General features: G+C 41.1%; 1 protein-coding gene across 2 annotated transcripts in view; it reads left to right on the top strand.

Annotated features, from left to right (window-relative positions):
- Window positions 1–5,774: 5,774 nt before the first annotated feature.
- Window positions 5,775–18,026, top strand: part of LOC146502550 (3',5'-cyclic-AMP phosphodiesterase 4C-like) — an 85,374-nt gene continuing 73,122 nt past the window's right edge. For both annotated transcript variants that reach the window (XM_085131983.1, XM_085131981.1), the window contains exon 1: window positions 5,775–8,839. In XM_085131983.1, coding sequence (XP_084988109.1) covers window positions 8,637–8,839 — 203 coding nt within the window. In that variant the 5' untranslated portion in view covers window positions 5,775–8,636. The remainder of the gene's footprint in view (window positions 8,840–18,026) is intronic.

Here is an 18,026-nt window from a genome sequence, read left to right as displayed (position 1 = left end):
GGCGATCAGCTGTTTCAGGATTGAAGCAGCAGCAGCAGGAGGGAGAGAGAGAGAGAGAGAGAGAGGCAGTCGCTCCAGGTATGGTTGTTAAGCTTAACGGGGAATGCTTTACAGACATTCAGAGATGAACTTACACACTTGCTTTACTTCTCTCTGGGAAAACTTCCTCGGAGATGAAATGCTGGTTTGCTAGCTAGGCTACAAATACACACAGCTGCTCTATCACGTGATGCACACTGCTGCTACGCGCTACGGTTATGAGCCGAGTTACGCCCTGTAGCAAGTTTTGTGAGGTGCTTTTTTGATATTTAATGGATCGGATTACATTTTTTATTTCTCGCCGATATCCGATCCAGTAATTTGGGTCAGTATCGGACCGATACCGATACGTAATATCGGATCGGTCCATCTCTAGTGTAGATGAGTAAAAGGTTAGGTGATTTAACCTCTTAGCACCTTGAATGTCTGTAAAATTTCAACTAATTGAAAAGTTAAAAAGATATTTCAGTGTGGATTAGTGGAGGGCTGGGTTCAGATTCATATTGGGAGTTTTGCATTGTGTCAGGCTTGGAATTGATCAATCACAGATTTGTAATTCATAAACTATTAAACCAGTAAATGAATACTACTATATGAACTAGCTGGTCTCCCTGAAAGATGAATAAGCTTGAGCTACAAACAAATCTGTATGTAACTCAAACTGCAGTTTTTGGCCCAATAATCTTTTCTACACTGGAAGCTTTAATGCACGACTGTTGATTTATCAGTTCTACTGTTCACTACAAATCCATCTGTACTTAACACTGAGCTGTGTTGAAGCCCTACTTGAGCACAGATGCAGTTGTGCTTTGGGTTTTGATTCTCGCCGTGTCCTCCCGCACTGCACCGAGAACACGACAAGCACTTCCAGAGAACGGGTGAGTCATAAGTGTTCATTCGTACCCTTGATTAAAGGGAAAGCGTGCCGCCATTGGGAATCAGCTCATTGGTTCTTTAGCAGCAGAGGCCTGCTGAGAACCCACCATCCCATCTTATCATGCACGAGGCCTACCGCCACCAACTCATTTTCACTTCCTGTGTGTGGCGTGGCAGGAGATCTGCCAGGTGATAACAGAGCCAGATGCTTCCTCCCCGGTTCCGATTGGCTGCGGGCCATGTGTGTCATGTCAAAAAACGTGTTTAGGAAAATCAGAAAAGAACTGCTGTCAGGGTAAATTTCAGCTTTAGAAGAAAAATATTAGATTTGTGTAAAACTGGCAAATGGTTGTGTGCAGGGACCAGAGAGAAATTTTGTTTTTGTTGATCAAAAGTCTCCATTTAGTCAACCAGGTTAATACGAGCAGTTAAATAAGTATTGCATACAGGTGTAGATGTTCCAAACCTCTGTGGTGTGCTCACAGGCCCTTAGATAACCGGGTTACAGTCCACCTTTTTTGAACATGTCAACACGAAACCACAGTAGACTTTATATTACACAGCTGGGCACAGTCTGAACAACACAGTGTGCGAACACTGTCAGAAATGTGGGACTTGTTTCTGATGCCTGTGCGAAACAGATTTCCTATAGCTGCTCGAAGAAAGTTAGGAAACAGAGTAACTGACAGGGAGGAAAGGTGACAGGTATTTCTTTGGTACCCAATCCAATCGTCCGCCCGTTACCACACATCCCGCGTCAGTAGAGGAAGGGAGGCAGTTCTTGAAGTTTGCATTTTCAACCACTGAACTGTGGTTTTAAAAGAGCCAGCAGCTCTTTTAAACAGCAAATGACAAACTGATTTTAATTCGAGGTCTGCACTCGCCAGGCCAGCAGGCACAAAGAGACAAACCAGACTTTAGATGCAGCACCAGGTCCACAGTCAGGAACATTTAAGCTGCCAAGATCTGAACAACATGTCAGATGGTTGGGCAGCTTCAGAATCCCCCACATCTTTACAATCTCTGTATTCTGCCAAAATCAGCTGTTTAACATTCACGCCCGCTGTCTATTGCAATCCCATAAATGTGTGCAGGTGAAAAAGGAGCCGTGGATTTGAACTCCTGGTAAATGACATTTCCAACGGGGTCAGCTAATGCCATGCGGGGTACATTTTGAGTACGAGATGCATCAGTTTCATATCAGTCTGATACAAAGGTTGAAGCTGTTTGTTTGTATTGATTGGGAGAAAATAGGCAAAGGTAAGACAGGTGGAGAAAACCAGATCACTGGAGGCGAAGCAGTCTGCAATGATAGGTGGGCAGCAGGCCTGACAATCATGTCATGTTTGATGCTTGACAGCACCGATCAGGGAAAAGAGACTTGCTGGATGGCAGATCAATATCCATCAGCTCCCACCGAACTCCACTCGTGAACTCAGTTGAAGCCCAAATTACAGCAGCGGAGGCTCAGAGCGACCAAAATGGACATGGATTTTTAGAGAATGTATATTTCCCAGGGTGCCTCATTCTCATTTGACCTTTTAATGGGGAGACTTGCTTATGTACTGTTTAAAGAAGACTAACAATCATACGTAGTTGTTTGTCAGGCAGAGTAAGCTGCTGTCTGCCTGCTCGCCTGTTGACTAATCACTTTCCACTCGTTGGATATTAAATGGTGAAAAAAAGTCAAATTAATGCTCGGTCTGAAACCTGGAAAGAGTTCGTGCTGTGCCTGCAGTACCCTCGGGGCAGATTGGGCAGATGCCACGTGTCCCTGGAAAAATACACATACATATATTTTAGTTATTTATTGAACTATTTCTAATTGCGACAGTGAAATAATTTCAGCTTTCAGTCTGTCACGGGTACACGCTTATGAATCCTATTTTCCATCCTAAACTGTGTACATGTCCATGCATCAACTGTGACGTATTGCAAATATATGGTAATTGTAACTGATGAGATGATACTTCAGAACATTTAGGCTATTAAAGTGTCGTCTCTGTTCTTTTATTAACGAATATTTGAGTGATTTGTTTGCCTAATTTCATAGAGTTCACTGTGGAGGCTACTCAGCGGGAACCCTGTGTGGCCATTTGTGAAGCAAATTTAAAGTGGTATACAGAAGGCTTTAAAATGTACATTTCAAACGCACTATGGGAGGTTTATCATGAGCAAGAGCAAGCATCACCAGGAAAATGTAGACTTGCACGTAGCTCTGTGAACGCTTTCAGCTGAAGTCCAGGATGCTGATTTTATCTTTGCAAATCATCATGAAACACAAAATTTGGCAAAGTCTGATGAGCGTTTGGAAAGGCTACTTTTTGGTTTTGGCCTATTTACAGCTTGTTACAAAGTATTTCTAGGCAGGGCCAATTTCTTGCCAGTCCTCTCGGTGGTTTCACTCAGAATCACAACTGCAGCCTCCAGTGGCTGTGCTCCAGTTAGCTAAAGCATTAAAAACAATATAAAAAGTGAGTAAAATGATTACCTCATTATGATGACACTTTTTAAGGTCTCAGAGTTGTTATCCACCAAGTGCACAGTCAGTTCTTGTAGTTAATCTTTGAGAAACGCAAAGATCTGAGTGGTGAATCACTGAGCCTCAGGCATCCATCAACAGCCCATCCTTGACCATTTTTGGTAGCCTCTGCATAGGCTTCCAGTGAACTGTTGGTGGATGCCTGAGGCTCAGTGATTCACATTTTAGCATGCACCCTCTGACACTTTGGTCAGGAATGGATTGAGGAGCGTGACAAAGAGTTAAAAGTCTCAACTTAGTCATCAAATTCTCTTGAGCTTTAGATGATCTGGAAAAGCAGCTCAGCTCTATCGAGTCTTTACCTTGATAGGACTTAAGGCAGGGGTGTCCAAACTTTTTTCACTGAGGGCCACATACATAAAAATATAGGGGGGGCTGGGCCACTTACTAGAAATTAGGTATATAACCTTAACTTTAGTGTATTAAAGTTAGAAAAATCACTTACATGTGGTCGAATATATTATATTGTTGAATATAATTAAAGACAAAACTGCCTTCATCACAGCTTTCCATAAATGGATCTTTATTGATTTATTCAGAAAAAGCTTTGGTAGCTCATTCTCAGAACAGCAGCCTCAGATTTCCTCTTAGACAGAAGATTTACAGCACAGAGAAAAAACAATAAAGGGGAAAATGGGAGGGGCACATTTCAAGTTTGTTATTTAAGTTATTGGGCTTAGCAACACACCTATTAACGTTCGTTTGAAACCGTTATCAACATTAACAGACTGAGCTGGACTTAATAACAGGAGTGCATATAATTTTAGTAAATTATTCTGGTGAGTATCAGCTGCGCTGGGTATGTAAATCGGGACATCCAGCCGCGGTGCTGATCGCCACTCGTGCCAAAAATCCAGACAAATGTCACTTGATCAAGGAGCAAATCTGCATCAGATGAGATCAGCTGACTTTGCGTGTACGTGGGCAGTGCACAGCGGTGTGTACTCTGTGTGTTAACAAGAAAAGCGCATATAAGAAAGTGGTGTGCAAAAGCAGGGTAGTGACAGAATTGATGCGCATTATTGATATTTGAAGCATGTGTACCTGCACATTAACACACGGGTACTGTGGAATATATTTTTTACTCACCTAAAGTGCTCGTCCACTCCCCGCAAAAAAATAGCAGCTGTGCGGTGTCTGTGGCATCAGTGCTCTCATCGCATGCGATGGAGTAAAAATCAAAAGCACGGCTTTATCAGACATTTGCAGTTTAATGTTGGCTGACAAGTCTTCAACAACTGGATTTCTGGACATGCTGACGTTGTTGACGGGCGCATTATTTCGGTGACTTTAACGAGGCCGTGTTTTATGAGGTCTCCATCTGAAAAAGGCTTGCCATGTCTTGCGATGAGTTGGGCGACCTCATAGCTGGCTATTGTAGCCTTTTCCTGGACCTTTTGCTTTTGAGCACGAAAAAATTACTGTTGCTGACCCCGCAGGAGAGATACCCTTTGCTTTAATTTCTGCTCTCGATCAGCACCAGTGTAGGATGCATAGGCCTGATGTTTGGTTTCATAATGACGTCGTACATTATACTCTTTCATAACTGCCATAATTTCAGTGCAGATCAAACAGACACACTTCCCCTTGAATTCTTTGAAGAAATATTCACTCTCCCACCATGTCTGAAATTTTCTGCATTCACTTTCTACCTTTCGCTTCTTTGGTTCTGCCATGTTTAGTAACTAACTTGGGCTAAATTTCTTCTGTGATTGTCCTTTTTGGTGGAGCAACTGCCTCGATCGACAGTAGCTCCCCCTGGTGTTAAAACTAAGAAGTGCAATACACTCAAGCAAAAGTTGAAGTGTGGGCCATATTCGATTCTATTTATAAAATTACTTGCGGGCCAATTAAAAATGGATCGCGGGCCGCAGTTGGCCCGCGGGCCGGAGTTTGGACACCCCTGACTTAAGGGATCTGCTGCTAACATCTTATGCACACTTTCAAAGGGCCAATGCAGTCCATGTTTTGGCAGCACAGTACACCGTAATGGGCGTTTTAATGTTGTGACTGATTTATGAGCAGCTTTCAAATGGCTTAAGTAAAATGGTTTAATCCTTTAAAGAGGCGTTCTGGACTCTTGTGTTGTGCTGCATTAGTTTTACTGGCTGTGAGTGATTAAACTTTCAGATGAGTACGTATTCTGCTTGTTTCCACACACGTCACCTTGACTGGAGAATAATATTACATTAAAACTTACCAATATGTTTTTGCTTTTTCCTTTGGGATGCAGCATTTTCGGGATTCTATACCAGTGGGCAACCATGTGGTGCGGCGGCGTTTCTCAGGCCCACTGCTGCTGCCTCCGCTGTGGAGGAGACACTCCCATCAGGACCACTCATTCGATACCCGGCGAACATCTCCAGGACACATGCTACCGCTAGCCCGGCTAGAAGAGCTGTACAGTCTAGCACTGGCCACCCATGATGAGCACCGGTCAGTGACACACACTGTTTGTTTGTTTGTATGTTGTTTGTTTTGCCTCTGAGGAATTCCTTCAGTGAACTGTGGATGTGGTTAAACAGGGAAAATTGCTAATCTTCCTTTTTCTGTGGGGCTTTGTTTATCTGTTAAGCTTCATCAGATGAAGCTTAACGCACAGATGATTCACACAGATGATGAACTCTGTGTGAAATGGAGAATAATATTAATAATTTTGAGACAACTTCTTTCTCTGTTCTGCAAAAGTTTTAACACACCCATAATTTCATTTTATTTTGCTTCCAAGCAGCCTGACTTTCTTACATTTTTAAGTGCACTTGGGCGACAGCTCTCAAGGCTTTCTGAAGGTCTTTTTCATTCATTTTAAGTCCTTTCCTGTTTAGTTGCTTTTTCTCTTGGTTAAGCCACTTAACACTGACTCAAGGAAAGAACATGTTTGGTGTCTAAGCATAAAAGACAAATTGGGAAAAACTGTAAATTATATCTTTAGGAACTTGTTACAACCAGCCGGTAACAAAAAACACATCGACAGGCATGGCATAACACTTTTGCACCAACAAGTTAAAAAAGGCCATTTTTAAAGAAGGGAAACAAAGAGAAAGGCTGTCATGGTCTGTGTTGCATTTAGTCAGTGGTGATGGGGATCTTAAAGGACAGAAAAATACAGTGAGATTTTGATCCACCATCCAATACCATCTGGAAAGCAAGTCATTGGCAGCGGGTCATTTTTCAACATGGCAAAGATCCCAAAAACACTGCCAGTGTATGCAGTAAAAGCATACCTGGATAGAAAAACACACACAGTCATGGACTGGCCCAGACCTCGGACCTCAACATTATTGAAGCAGTGTGGGATCATGTTGACAGAGAATGAAACAAAAGGATGTGAACATTCAAAGACGTCCTTCAGCTTGGAGAACTATTCCTGAGGACTTCTTAAAGAAATGACAAGAAAGCTGCCAAAGAGAGTTCAGTCGCATTGAATACTGAATTTTGCGTTCATTAGAATTGCACAAACTCGGTATGTGTCTCTTTGCGCGTTTCAACAAATCATCATAACTTTCCCAGCAAAATATAAGTAAGTAAGTAAACTTTATTTATTAAGCGCTTTTCACAGACAGACAATCACAAAGCGCTGTACACAAATATTAAAATAAACAGTAAAATCAATAAACATTATATTCAATGTATAAAGAAATGAGGAGTGACTCCAGACTTTTGCATAATACTTTAGTTAAGTTTTTTTCATTCTAATTAAAAGTTTTAGGAATCATGTTTTTCTTGTTCACGAAATGAAGTCTTGTGTGTTGGTTTGGAGCAGCTGTTGTTACTGTTTCATTAACACAAATTATGTGAGTCAAGCTCAGCAAATAGACATTTGCCTCGTTCGTCTGTACCACATTCCTGTCACACGGTCATGTTTTGGTGATTGTCTTGGTAGGTCAGTGCTCGTAAGCAGCAGACAGAGGCTGTCTGTGTGACACTGAGACAAAAATAGAAATGTGGACTGTTGTTTTGTGGTTTCTGTGATAATGAAAGGCATCTCCTGTGTTAAAAAAAAAGAAGCCTAGTAATTGGAACAACAGTTAGAAACCTCCCACTGAAAGGTCATGCATGTGCATGTGGGTGTGCACTTGTATCTCCCCTGACTCCCTTTTAGACATAAAGGCTGACCATTTTCATGTTTGAACATCTACAAACATGTGTGTGCTGTCCAGGCATTAATTACCAAAAAATAAATAAATAAATAAAACGGCTGATATTTGTAATGTAATCGTGCTTTTTTCAGACTGAAAATCCTTTTTGGATAAACAGCTTGTTAGCTAATGATACAGCCCCTATTTTTCCTACATAATAAAAATAAGTGGGTTTGGTGACATCAGTAATTTGAACCAGCCCTGTGTTGTTTTCCTGTTGTGCCTATAAACCTGAATTTATTCGAATTTATAAAATGCAACCCAATCTTCCAGCTGGTAATGAGATGTAGGGTACAGAGTCTGACATATAAAATTTACTGCAACCTTATAGGACGCTGCACTGCACATTAAACTATAGGCTTGTATACTGTGATTTCCTGAGACAGGGTTAATGAAATATGTTAAACCAGTGCTGCTCTGACCAGTAAACATATCTCTACCCTCATTGTGTCAAAAATCTGTCTGACTGCTCAATATCTCTTATATGACACAAAAGATAAAAGATGGATTTTTCCAAAAATCAATTACAAATAATGAACAGGCAGTTTTGCTCTACCAGAGCAAATACAATAAAGATAAGGCAATGTTGTGTAATGCTGATGATTGGCGGTTTGACAAATAAGACAGCGACAGACAGGGAAACAGATGGAGATGGCAGGAGGAAGCTGGTCGAGAGAGGCACAGTAAGAGGTGAGGATGGAGAGAGAGAGAGAGAGAGAGAGAGAGAGAGAAAAGAAGGGAGAAACTGAGAGGGAGAGAGGGAGGGGGAGGAAGCAGGAGGAAGCAGAGAGATGGAGAGAGAGAGACTGGGGGAGCTGGTACTGACTGAGAGGCTCACAGTCGTTTCAGCACTCCGCCTCGTGGACAGCAGCGCACCATGACGTCGCGCGCGCCTCTCTGAAGCGCGTGCCTTCCTCCTCACAGTCCCTGCAGACGAGCTCTACGCTGTTCTCCGAGTCTGTTTGTAGCTCCGAAGTCGCTTTTTTACAAAAACAGACAAAAAAAAGAAAAAAAATCCAGCGAGCACGTAAAAGTAAAAAATGGAGTGCACCACGCTGAGCAGAGAGGGAGCGGGGCTCGCCAAGCCGCCCAAACACCTGTGGCGGCAGCCCAGGACTCACATACGCATCAAACAGCGCTTCAACTCGGACACCGAGCGCTACCTGTGCCGCAACCGGACCCTGGAGAAGCTCCGTCCCGGACTGAGGAAACCCCGAATGTCCTGGCCCTCCTCGCTGAAACGGTAACCTTCTTTAATCTCCCGAGTCACTAAAGTAAAAGCAAGTGAGTTGTTTTCCACCGCTTCAGGGATGAGAGTCAATTTGAAAAGCCTAAAAGTTCAGAACACCCACTGGAGCGTTGCTTTGACTAATTACACGATGAAATAATGGCGTGACGATAGTTTTAATTGTCAAGGTTCAGAAGAACCCGCAAACCAAAGCTCTCTGAAAGTCGATTAAGCTCGACGAGCTGTGTAGCTAAAGTGAAACTGTGTAACTTGTCATAATCTTTACACTTAACAGTGCTCAGTTTGACAGCTGCCTGTTTATGTAGCTGAGCAAAGGGGTGATGGCTAGATGTTAGTGTCTGAGAGATGATGTTAGGCCATTAGTCTTTGCTGCCTGTTGCAGTAATGGGTGTGGGGCTGGGGGTTAGGGGGAGGCTTCCCCCCCCCCCTCTCCTCCCCTCAGTGTTGTTTCCCACCAAAACCTTTAATGCTGCTGACACGAACGGGTGATGACTGTCAGACCCTGAAGCACACAGTGCAAACATATTAAATGGGTTTTAGATTCTATTCCCTAAAAACTCCCTTTAACATCTGAAAAGGTTGATTCAGTTCATTTGGATGTTTTCAGTGGGAGAAACGTTTCATCCAGGTGACTTCTGCAGGTTTCCCCAAACTTATAAACAGTACATTTGCACAATAACTGAACCTAGCCCACTGAATGAACAATGGGCTGAGAGGTCAGTTCCTTGATCATCCCTGTAATGTCATTATAGATAAAGTTTCATTCACATGTAGAAAATATAAGAGCTGTGAATCAGTAATGGACCTGCAACAGTGTCTGTGTTGTTGAAGAGCTTTTTCTTTTTTCTATAGTGACTTGTTGAAAACCTGGATAAATTGTATCCTTGCAAACATTTCAGAGATAAGGCTCATATGACTTTTTAGTTCCAGGCTGTTTCTGACCTGTTATGCATTTCCTTGTACGTAGGAGGGTTTCAGAGGTGATTGCTGGGGTCTTTGATGCTGTATCCTCAGAAAACTTAAAATTCTGCTCTTTATTACAAGTTCATAAAAATATGTAACATGCAATTTTTGAATAATCTTCTCCCTTGATTGCTCATCTTAATCTGATTCTTAACATATAAGAAACTCAAACATAAAGCCTTTTGATCATGCCATGAGAGGCGTTTTGGATTATTCAGCCCACGAAATAATCCCCTGTGACTGAGTGGGTGTCTCCTGCACAGGCTGCCTACCTGTTCTTCGAGCTTGACTTTGTGTTCTGCACCTTTCACTTTTTAGGAATGATGGAGGAGGGAGGATGTAGTTAACGGGGCACTCTGTAAACCTGCTCAGCCGGGCTGGGAAAAGGTTCTGACTTCCTCTCCCTACTTTTGCACCCAGAGATTGCCAGGCGAGAGATTGATGGCTGGTGTTTGTGCCTCACCCTTATTTGTGTGATTTTACAGTACTGAGTTTGAAAAGAGCCTCAAGGATGTGCTTTTAACTCAAGGAGAAGAAATGAAAAAGCACTAAACTTGAGAGCCTTGTAAATTGCATTTTATTTTAAACGAGTTTTGCAAAACTAATTTTTTGTTCATTACTATTTCACTTTCTCTGTCGAGATTTAGTGCCACGATAGTTTAGACCCCGGCTCAGTGTCTTTCCATTGCTAATAAGACTGTAGGGAAACATTAGCGTGTTTATGTAACACGCGCTGACCCTCGGTTTTCGGTATTTCCTATAGGAAATAAAAAGCTGAATTATAAAGTTCATAAAATATTTTGGTGATTGGATGCAGCAGAGCTGAACAGGCATGAAAACCACTGTCAGTTCAGCTCCGTTCCCCAGAAGCTGTCAACAAGCAATGCGGCAGCTCGTCTCGCCTCAGAGCTTTCTCACACTACACTGAAGTGCTTTGTTTTTGTCCCCTGGTAGTGCACCAAGAGAATAAGAAGAAGATAATCACCAACAAACAATTGTTTCTGTAACAAGACAGAAAAAGGCCGGGGTAAGATGTGTATGGCATGAGCTGACAATATAGACTTTGTATAAAGATGGCAGTAGCAACAACTGGTTATGGACTTAGGTTTTTGAAGTCTCAACTTTAGAGCTTCTTGTTTTCTGAAAGCAGAAGTAACAAGAGGGTGGAGTGCTAACTTGGTTGTACCCTTGGTTTGGCACTAATATCTGCCAAATGGTCAATTTTCAAGCATCAGAACTGAAGTATTGAGTCACTGGATAGTCTGAACCGTACAGCAACCCATATTCGTTTAACACCAACAACACGAATACACTGAGAGGCTCAGTTCAGCCGTGCCCAAAATTCAAACAGGTAAGTATGTATGCCTCCATCTGCATGCATGCTTAGTGCAATATTTGGTCGGCGTGTTGACATAATGTAGCTGAACTGAGATTAATTCAGTGTTTAACGTGCCTTGGGGTAACACTGGGAAATTTCTCCTGCACTTGCTTAATTTCAAACAGACAATAAACACCTGCTTGGCTCATTATTATATTCTCGTTTCCCTTTTTCATCTCTCATTATCAACTGAACATTTCTCAACAGCTCGTGGCAATAATCGTTAATGATTCAATTTGTTCCAACAGGTCATTTTTCCTTTTCTGAGTAGAAGTGCATGCTCTGCACTTGATGCTTGATGGCACCATTCGATACAAAAATTCTGAAAACATAACAGCACTTTTTTTGTATGTGTGTCTGTTTGATTTTGGGGGTCTTCACAACCACAGCACCATATGTACTGAGCAGTAGCCTCAAAACAAAGCATGATACTCGACAACTAGCTAGTTTCAGCGGCTTCTTTGTTTAAAGTGGGTCACCACAGCGGGTGGCTACACATTTGAGTTGGCAGGCTTTTTATATAGAATGCTACTTGATACTGAAAACTACTGTCAGGTTAGATATTTGCAGGTTTGGAGGTTTGACACCAACAGTGTTGTCTTCACCTTCACCTCTAGCTGGCACACAACCTCATTGCTGCTGATAGGTAGCCACACAGCCACTCCCCTCACTAGTAGCTGAACATGTGAACAGCAACTCAGCAGAGTGAAGCATCTTAAGGACTGATGTCCAAGTCTTTATGAGGAATTCAGGAGGTCAGTAAAGCTCCTGTTTCAACAGCATTGAATAGTTAATAAGTGTTAACATCAGCTGTTTAACTATTAGCAGTTACCCACATTGACTGTTAAGTTACCATTAACCTTCTAAGACCCGAACTCTTCCACAGCATGCATTTTTAATTTCTCTATGATATTTGGGCATATTGGGGCCCGATGAATGTAGAAACAAAGAATTACCAGATTTTTTTTTTACCTTATTTTTGTTTTTAAGAAAAATGAGAGCCATGAGGGTATTCATTTAAAATATTGTTAGAACAGTAGCAGTATAATGTCCTCGTAAGTGGATATCAGGCCCTTGTAGAGCAAAATTGAGTATTTTGGTCTAAATAACCCAAAATGTGATGTCCACATATGTGGACGCCAGGTCCTAGGAGGTTAAGGTAGTGGGTAGAGGTTAATAGCAAAATGGTAGCATTAATGTGGGAGTTAGGCAGCAAATGTGAGAGCAGCTAAACTGAACGTGATCTATTATGAATCGACGGACAGAAAAATAAGAAAGGCCACAAGCCAGACAGGATTTCTTTTGGGTCACAATCTGACATTAAAGTGAAGAAAATATGACAAAGGTTCAATAAAGACTCATTGTGAAGCAGAATGGGAATTCTTTTCTGACTTTTCTCAGTGAAGCCACATCAATTTGTAAGTGTCAGACCTCAGAGTACCTGAAAAACTAACCTGAAATGAAAAAAGACAATTATAGTAGAATATGTAAGAAGAAGGTAGTACGTGCGCAGACTGGCAGGGATACCGTATGCCGTATGTGTTTGTGGAGGTTTCTGTGTATATCCGTGTGTCTGTGAAAACAAATTATAAATTAAAATGGATTGTCCAAGTTCACTGCACTGTAGAGTAGAGTCATGGCACAGTGGACTGGACAATGAAGCCTGCTGCCGTCTTACCCTCAAGCTCTTCCGTCACTCTCACTGTAGGCCTGCTGCTTTTACCGTATCCGTTAGTTCCCCATACGATCCTGCCAGTGTGAATGCCAGCTTCTCATCTCGGGGTGTAGGTAGGAGTAAGAGCAGTGAGTCAGCCCGCTCTGTAGCCACCAACGACAACACCGCTGGCACTGCCTTTACCCTGCTCTGAGTACGTATTTCCTTTTTTCTTTTTTGTCCCAGAATGCCTCTGATTGTGGATCATTCTGGATGACTCAGATTATTTTTAAAAATAAATCATCTACAACACACGTGGGCTAAAATTTTATGTAAGACCCAGTAAAAAACATAATGAGTTATGAAGCCACCTGTTTTGTAAATTTGAGTCTGCAGTTAAAAAAAATAAAAAATAAAACAATATTAATAAAAATGAGTCGGTAGACCAAACTTTAATTTTTGGTGACTCTCTCTATGCCAGAATCTCTCTGGAATCATGGCCACTACAGCTGTACCCACATATAATATTAATTGGATCTTTTTTTCATTAGGTATAATGATGTGGAGCTTAATACTGTGCTAGCAGATCTCTCTTGTGGCACGAACAGCTCTTTCTTGGATTACTGTACTCAGTCAATGACAGATAAGAGTGTTCCTCTAACTTTTTCTCTGCACCATAATTTTGCTTTTAAATACAGCCGACATCGGAGCACAGCTGTTATGCAACCTCTTCATTAGGTACACCTGTTCCACTGCTTGTAATAAGCAAATATCTAATCATCCAGTCATATGACAGTAATTCAGTGCGCTTAGGCATGTAGACATGGTCAAGAGCACCTGCTGGGGTTCAAACCAAGCATCGTCATGGAGGATTTAAATGACTTTGAACAGGATGGTTGTCAGTGTTGAATGGGCGGGTCTCAGTATATCAGAAATTGCTGATCTTCCTCGATCTTCCCACACTCTAGGGTTTACAGAGAATGGCCGAAAACGGAGATGTCAGACCTTGAAGCAGATGGGCTACAGTAGCAGAAGATCATGCTGCCTTGTTGCTGCAACATTTGGATGGTAGGGTCAGAGTTTGGAGTAAACAACATGAAAGCATCAATCCGTCCCAGCTTGTATCAGTGGATGTGGTGGTGTTATGATACAGCACACTTTGTATTTTGGATTTGGTGAAAGAGGAGAACATCACTAACGTATAGCCAAAAAATCAGCAGCAACTTTTTTAAAATCCTTCCCTGAGAATTCGGAGTTTCCAGCACCTTGTTGAATCTACGTTAGGAATATTTAACCTCCTAGGACCTGGTGTCCACATATGTGGACATCACATTTTGGGTTGTCTAAACCAAGATATTACATTTTGCTCTACAAGGGCCTGATAACCACTTACGAGGACATTATACTGCCACTGTTCTATCAAAATTTAAATTGAATGTCCTCACATGTGGATCTCATTTCTCACAGAAACAAAACTCAGGTAAAAAAAAATAAAAATCAGGTAATTCTTTGTTTTTACATTCATCAGGTCCCAATCAGCCCAAATAGCAAAGAGAAATTGAAAATGCATGCCATGAAAGAGTTCAGGTCTTCAGGCAATTTTCCTTTTGAAGGCAAAAGGGGGTCCAGCAGGATGATAACTCTGTTTGCCATCATTGTCCTTGGGAGGTTCAATAATTTTCTCTTTATTAATCAAAAGAACAAACGCCTTTCAAGGTTTTAGTCTTTTGGTGAAAGTGACAACTCTGAAATTCACCTAATACTGTTAATAGGTGTAACTGGGGTCCTGCTGACTGGCTCACAAATGGCACAGAAAGACAGAGGCCAGATGGACACGACAGAGTGGATTGTTTGTCAGGCTGAAGGCCACGCTTCAGGCTGAATTACAATGAATTAACAAATAGGGCTGCACTGTCTTCCTCGGGGGGTCTTCAGCAGCACAGTCCTGTTGATGCGAGTGTGTCAGCTCCCAGGGGGAATGGATTTTTGGCTTCGTGGCCACAGGATGTTCTCACGTCATTAGGTCTGCAGTGTGTTCATGCATTACCAGTGGCTCCACACTCCAGGCCATGAGTAGTGAGAAAAGAAACTGTGATCTGGAGAATTGGTCAACTTGAATTGGGAACGGGCTGCTTTGAAAGCACTGCTTATGGGGTGATACTGAAAAATTACACTCGTTGCTATGGAGCTCTGCTTTCTAGTGATAATGGCATGAAGGGTTACCCACTAGGTTATCAGAGAGCAAGGGGCAGCTTCGCTGAATGTTATCTAACCAGTCTCATGTTGACAAAAGACCCAAAGAGGACTGGATCCATCACTACAGCGAATTTTAGATTAGTGAAAGCAATGTTGTCATGTTTCATACCTGCCGTGTGAGCTGACCTGCAGGTGCCACTTATTATGTGCATGTTGCATTAATCAACTTCCATTACTTAATCGACACCATTTAACCACTGCTACCCCTGCAGGGGAGGATTTTCCAGTGAAATTAGAGGGTGCTGATGGGTCGGTGTTTTCACCATCCAATAACAGCTAATGTGTTGTCATTTCAAGGAAGGAAGCTTTGGGAATTTCATATTTGCTGAGCATTTCTCTGCTCTTTGATAATGAATCTACTCTAACAAAAGCTATGATGGGAAGCTAGTTACTGTGTCTCTTTTTGGTGAAGACGTGAATTCGTTAGTGTCTGATTTTTACAGAGTGTCAGTAAATTGTTAATTTATCAGTCAGCAGTGCTCGTGTTGATAGTCCAAGTACGTGGTGCTCCTTTTGGAGAGGCTTGGAAAAGATTTGTTATTGTAAAAGGTGAAGATGAGCGTTCAGTGGCAGGAACATCAATTCAGTATCGCTGCAGTCTATTGAAAAGCTGACAGAGGCAAAGCGAAGCAGCCTGCATTTTTCCTCTACACTGTCAGCCAAACAATCAGAGTGGTCCATGGAGACACTGTTCAGTCTTTGAGTTTGTTTTTCACCAAATATGTTAGCCAATAACAATTAGGGTCAGGATGCTGGAGCCTTCTTTTAAACAAAAGAGCTAAAAAAAACTACGTCTAACATTTCTGTATTCTTTGGGTCTCCTGCTGTTATTTGGCTTTTTCATAAGTGGATACGAGCAAAATCTGCGAGGTTTTGCAGCCAGTAATTTAAAAAAAAAAAAAAAAATCCCATTAGCCACTTGAATTTTCAGCATTTAAATTCCAATATTGTCATTATTTCCATGAATCAGCTCCAGAATTAAATTACCAGATTTTACTCTTAACTTTTTAAATGCTTTTGACTATAGGTAAGTGAAATTAGTCACACAGAATAACTATAATGACACAAATGTTACATGGCGCTTCGATGGTCCAGAGACAAAGAACTGTACAGCCATCCTTTTGATAACATGCATACAGCTAGGTTTAGACATTCAAATTTCAATTCAGTGACTCTTGATGGACTCCTCTACCTTTGGTTCAGCTCTATCATGCTGGCACAAACGTTCATCAGTTTTAGTCGTGAATGGAATAAAGTTCCACTGCTTATAGCTCAATTACATACAGGTGACGTATATTTAACCAGGCACGGTTAGGCAACACGCAAAACACGCAAATGAAGACTGTGACATCGCATTTGTACGGGGGTGATGAAATGAACATAATATTTAAAAAATTCAAAAGAACTGAGATTTAAAATAATCTTTTTTAAAAGCTTATAGCTGTTTTTGACTTCTACGTGATGGAGCATGCATGATTTCACACTAAAATCATTCAAAAGGGTCGTCTAGGAAATAAAACAACACACACAGACACACACACACACACACACATATATATATATATATATATACATATATATATATATATATATATATATATATATATATATATATACATATATTTGGCAGCCATCTTGAAAATTGCTAATAGGCTTTATCAAAAGATTAAGCATATGTACCAGTTTTGGCTCTTGGATCCACCCAAAACAAATTCAGGCAAATATTGTTAGCAAATGTTTTTTCCTAATGTACCTAATCATCGTTTGTGACATTCATTCGTTCATTGTTGGATCTCTGTCAAAGTACAGTGCGTTGTCTACCTTGTCATATATTTAATGCATTAATCCACTGCACAGAAGACAGACATTAAAAATGTATTTGAAAGCACACTGATGAATTAAAATGCCTAAGAGGTGGAGGTGGAGTGTAGCTCCGCACCTGCATTGCTTATTAAGTTTCTTTAAAAAGACTCAGAAGGTATAATGGATTTAATTTATGCTAGCTAGAATAAAGCAAGGCAAAGGCCCCTCCTCTTGCTTTGTCTCTTATGAAAGAGCCTCACATTTAATTGTTTTACCAGCACAACAACCTGCAGCTCACAGAAAATCTGGCACATTTTCTGACATTTCCAAGTTGTCTCTGATTATGAAGACAAACAGTGGACACTGCTTCTGAGGTTTGCGATCCCATCTGTGCTTTTCAAATGTTTACATATCTTGATTCCTGATTATCAGCTTTTATTTTATTCATTTATTTGCTTGGCTGCATTAATATGCTTTTAGCCACATTATATTTATATATTCATTATAATATATAATATATTATATATTCATTCTTTGACCTCAGTCTTTTTGACCATGCATGACTTATGTCATAAACCGTAGATCTTCAAAACTGACATCATGATGGTGTGTTTAGTTTGAGAGCAGACACAGAAACATTCATTTTACCGTCTCCCTACAAGGTTTAGATGAAAAATGCTCAGTCACGTTCTCTTCCACAGGCACAGTTAGTATCTGTCAGAAATGGAGCCAGAACATAATCAGACTGCAGAGATGTTTTAAAAAATTGTGCCCACTGTCGACTTAAAGCTGAACAATTAGCGCATTGTGCTTTATTTATTTGTGCATAAGCATTAAAAAAATTAATATTGTAGACTGTGCACTGACTTTTTGCCATCTTGTTGTCTTGCTATCACAGTTGGGCTGTTAGGACAATGGGTAGACTCAAGTCACGGCATAATTAAACTTAGCAGCTAACTAAATCTAATTACATATCAGGATGTCTGTTCACTTTCCAGTAATCTAACACTCATATCAAAGGGTGTGGTAGTTCGGGCCAGCATAGCAAACACACCGTTTTACTCTGGGAGATCAAACATGTCGATTTGGATCCTTAAACTTTCTCTGATTTCATGGGAAACACAGTG

The sequence above is a fragment of the Neolamprologus multifasciatus genome, chromosome 15 (assembly GCF_963576455.1).
Source record: "Neolamprologus multifasciatus chromosome 15, fNeoMul1.2, whole genome shotgun sequence".
Lineage (NCBI taxonomy): Eukaryota > Metazoa > Chordata > Actinopteri > Cichliformes > Cichlidae > Neolamprologus > Neolamprologus multifasciatus.
Note: the sequence above shows the minus strand (reverse complement) of the source record. Positions and strands in the feature narration are given on the sequence as shown.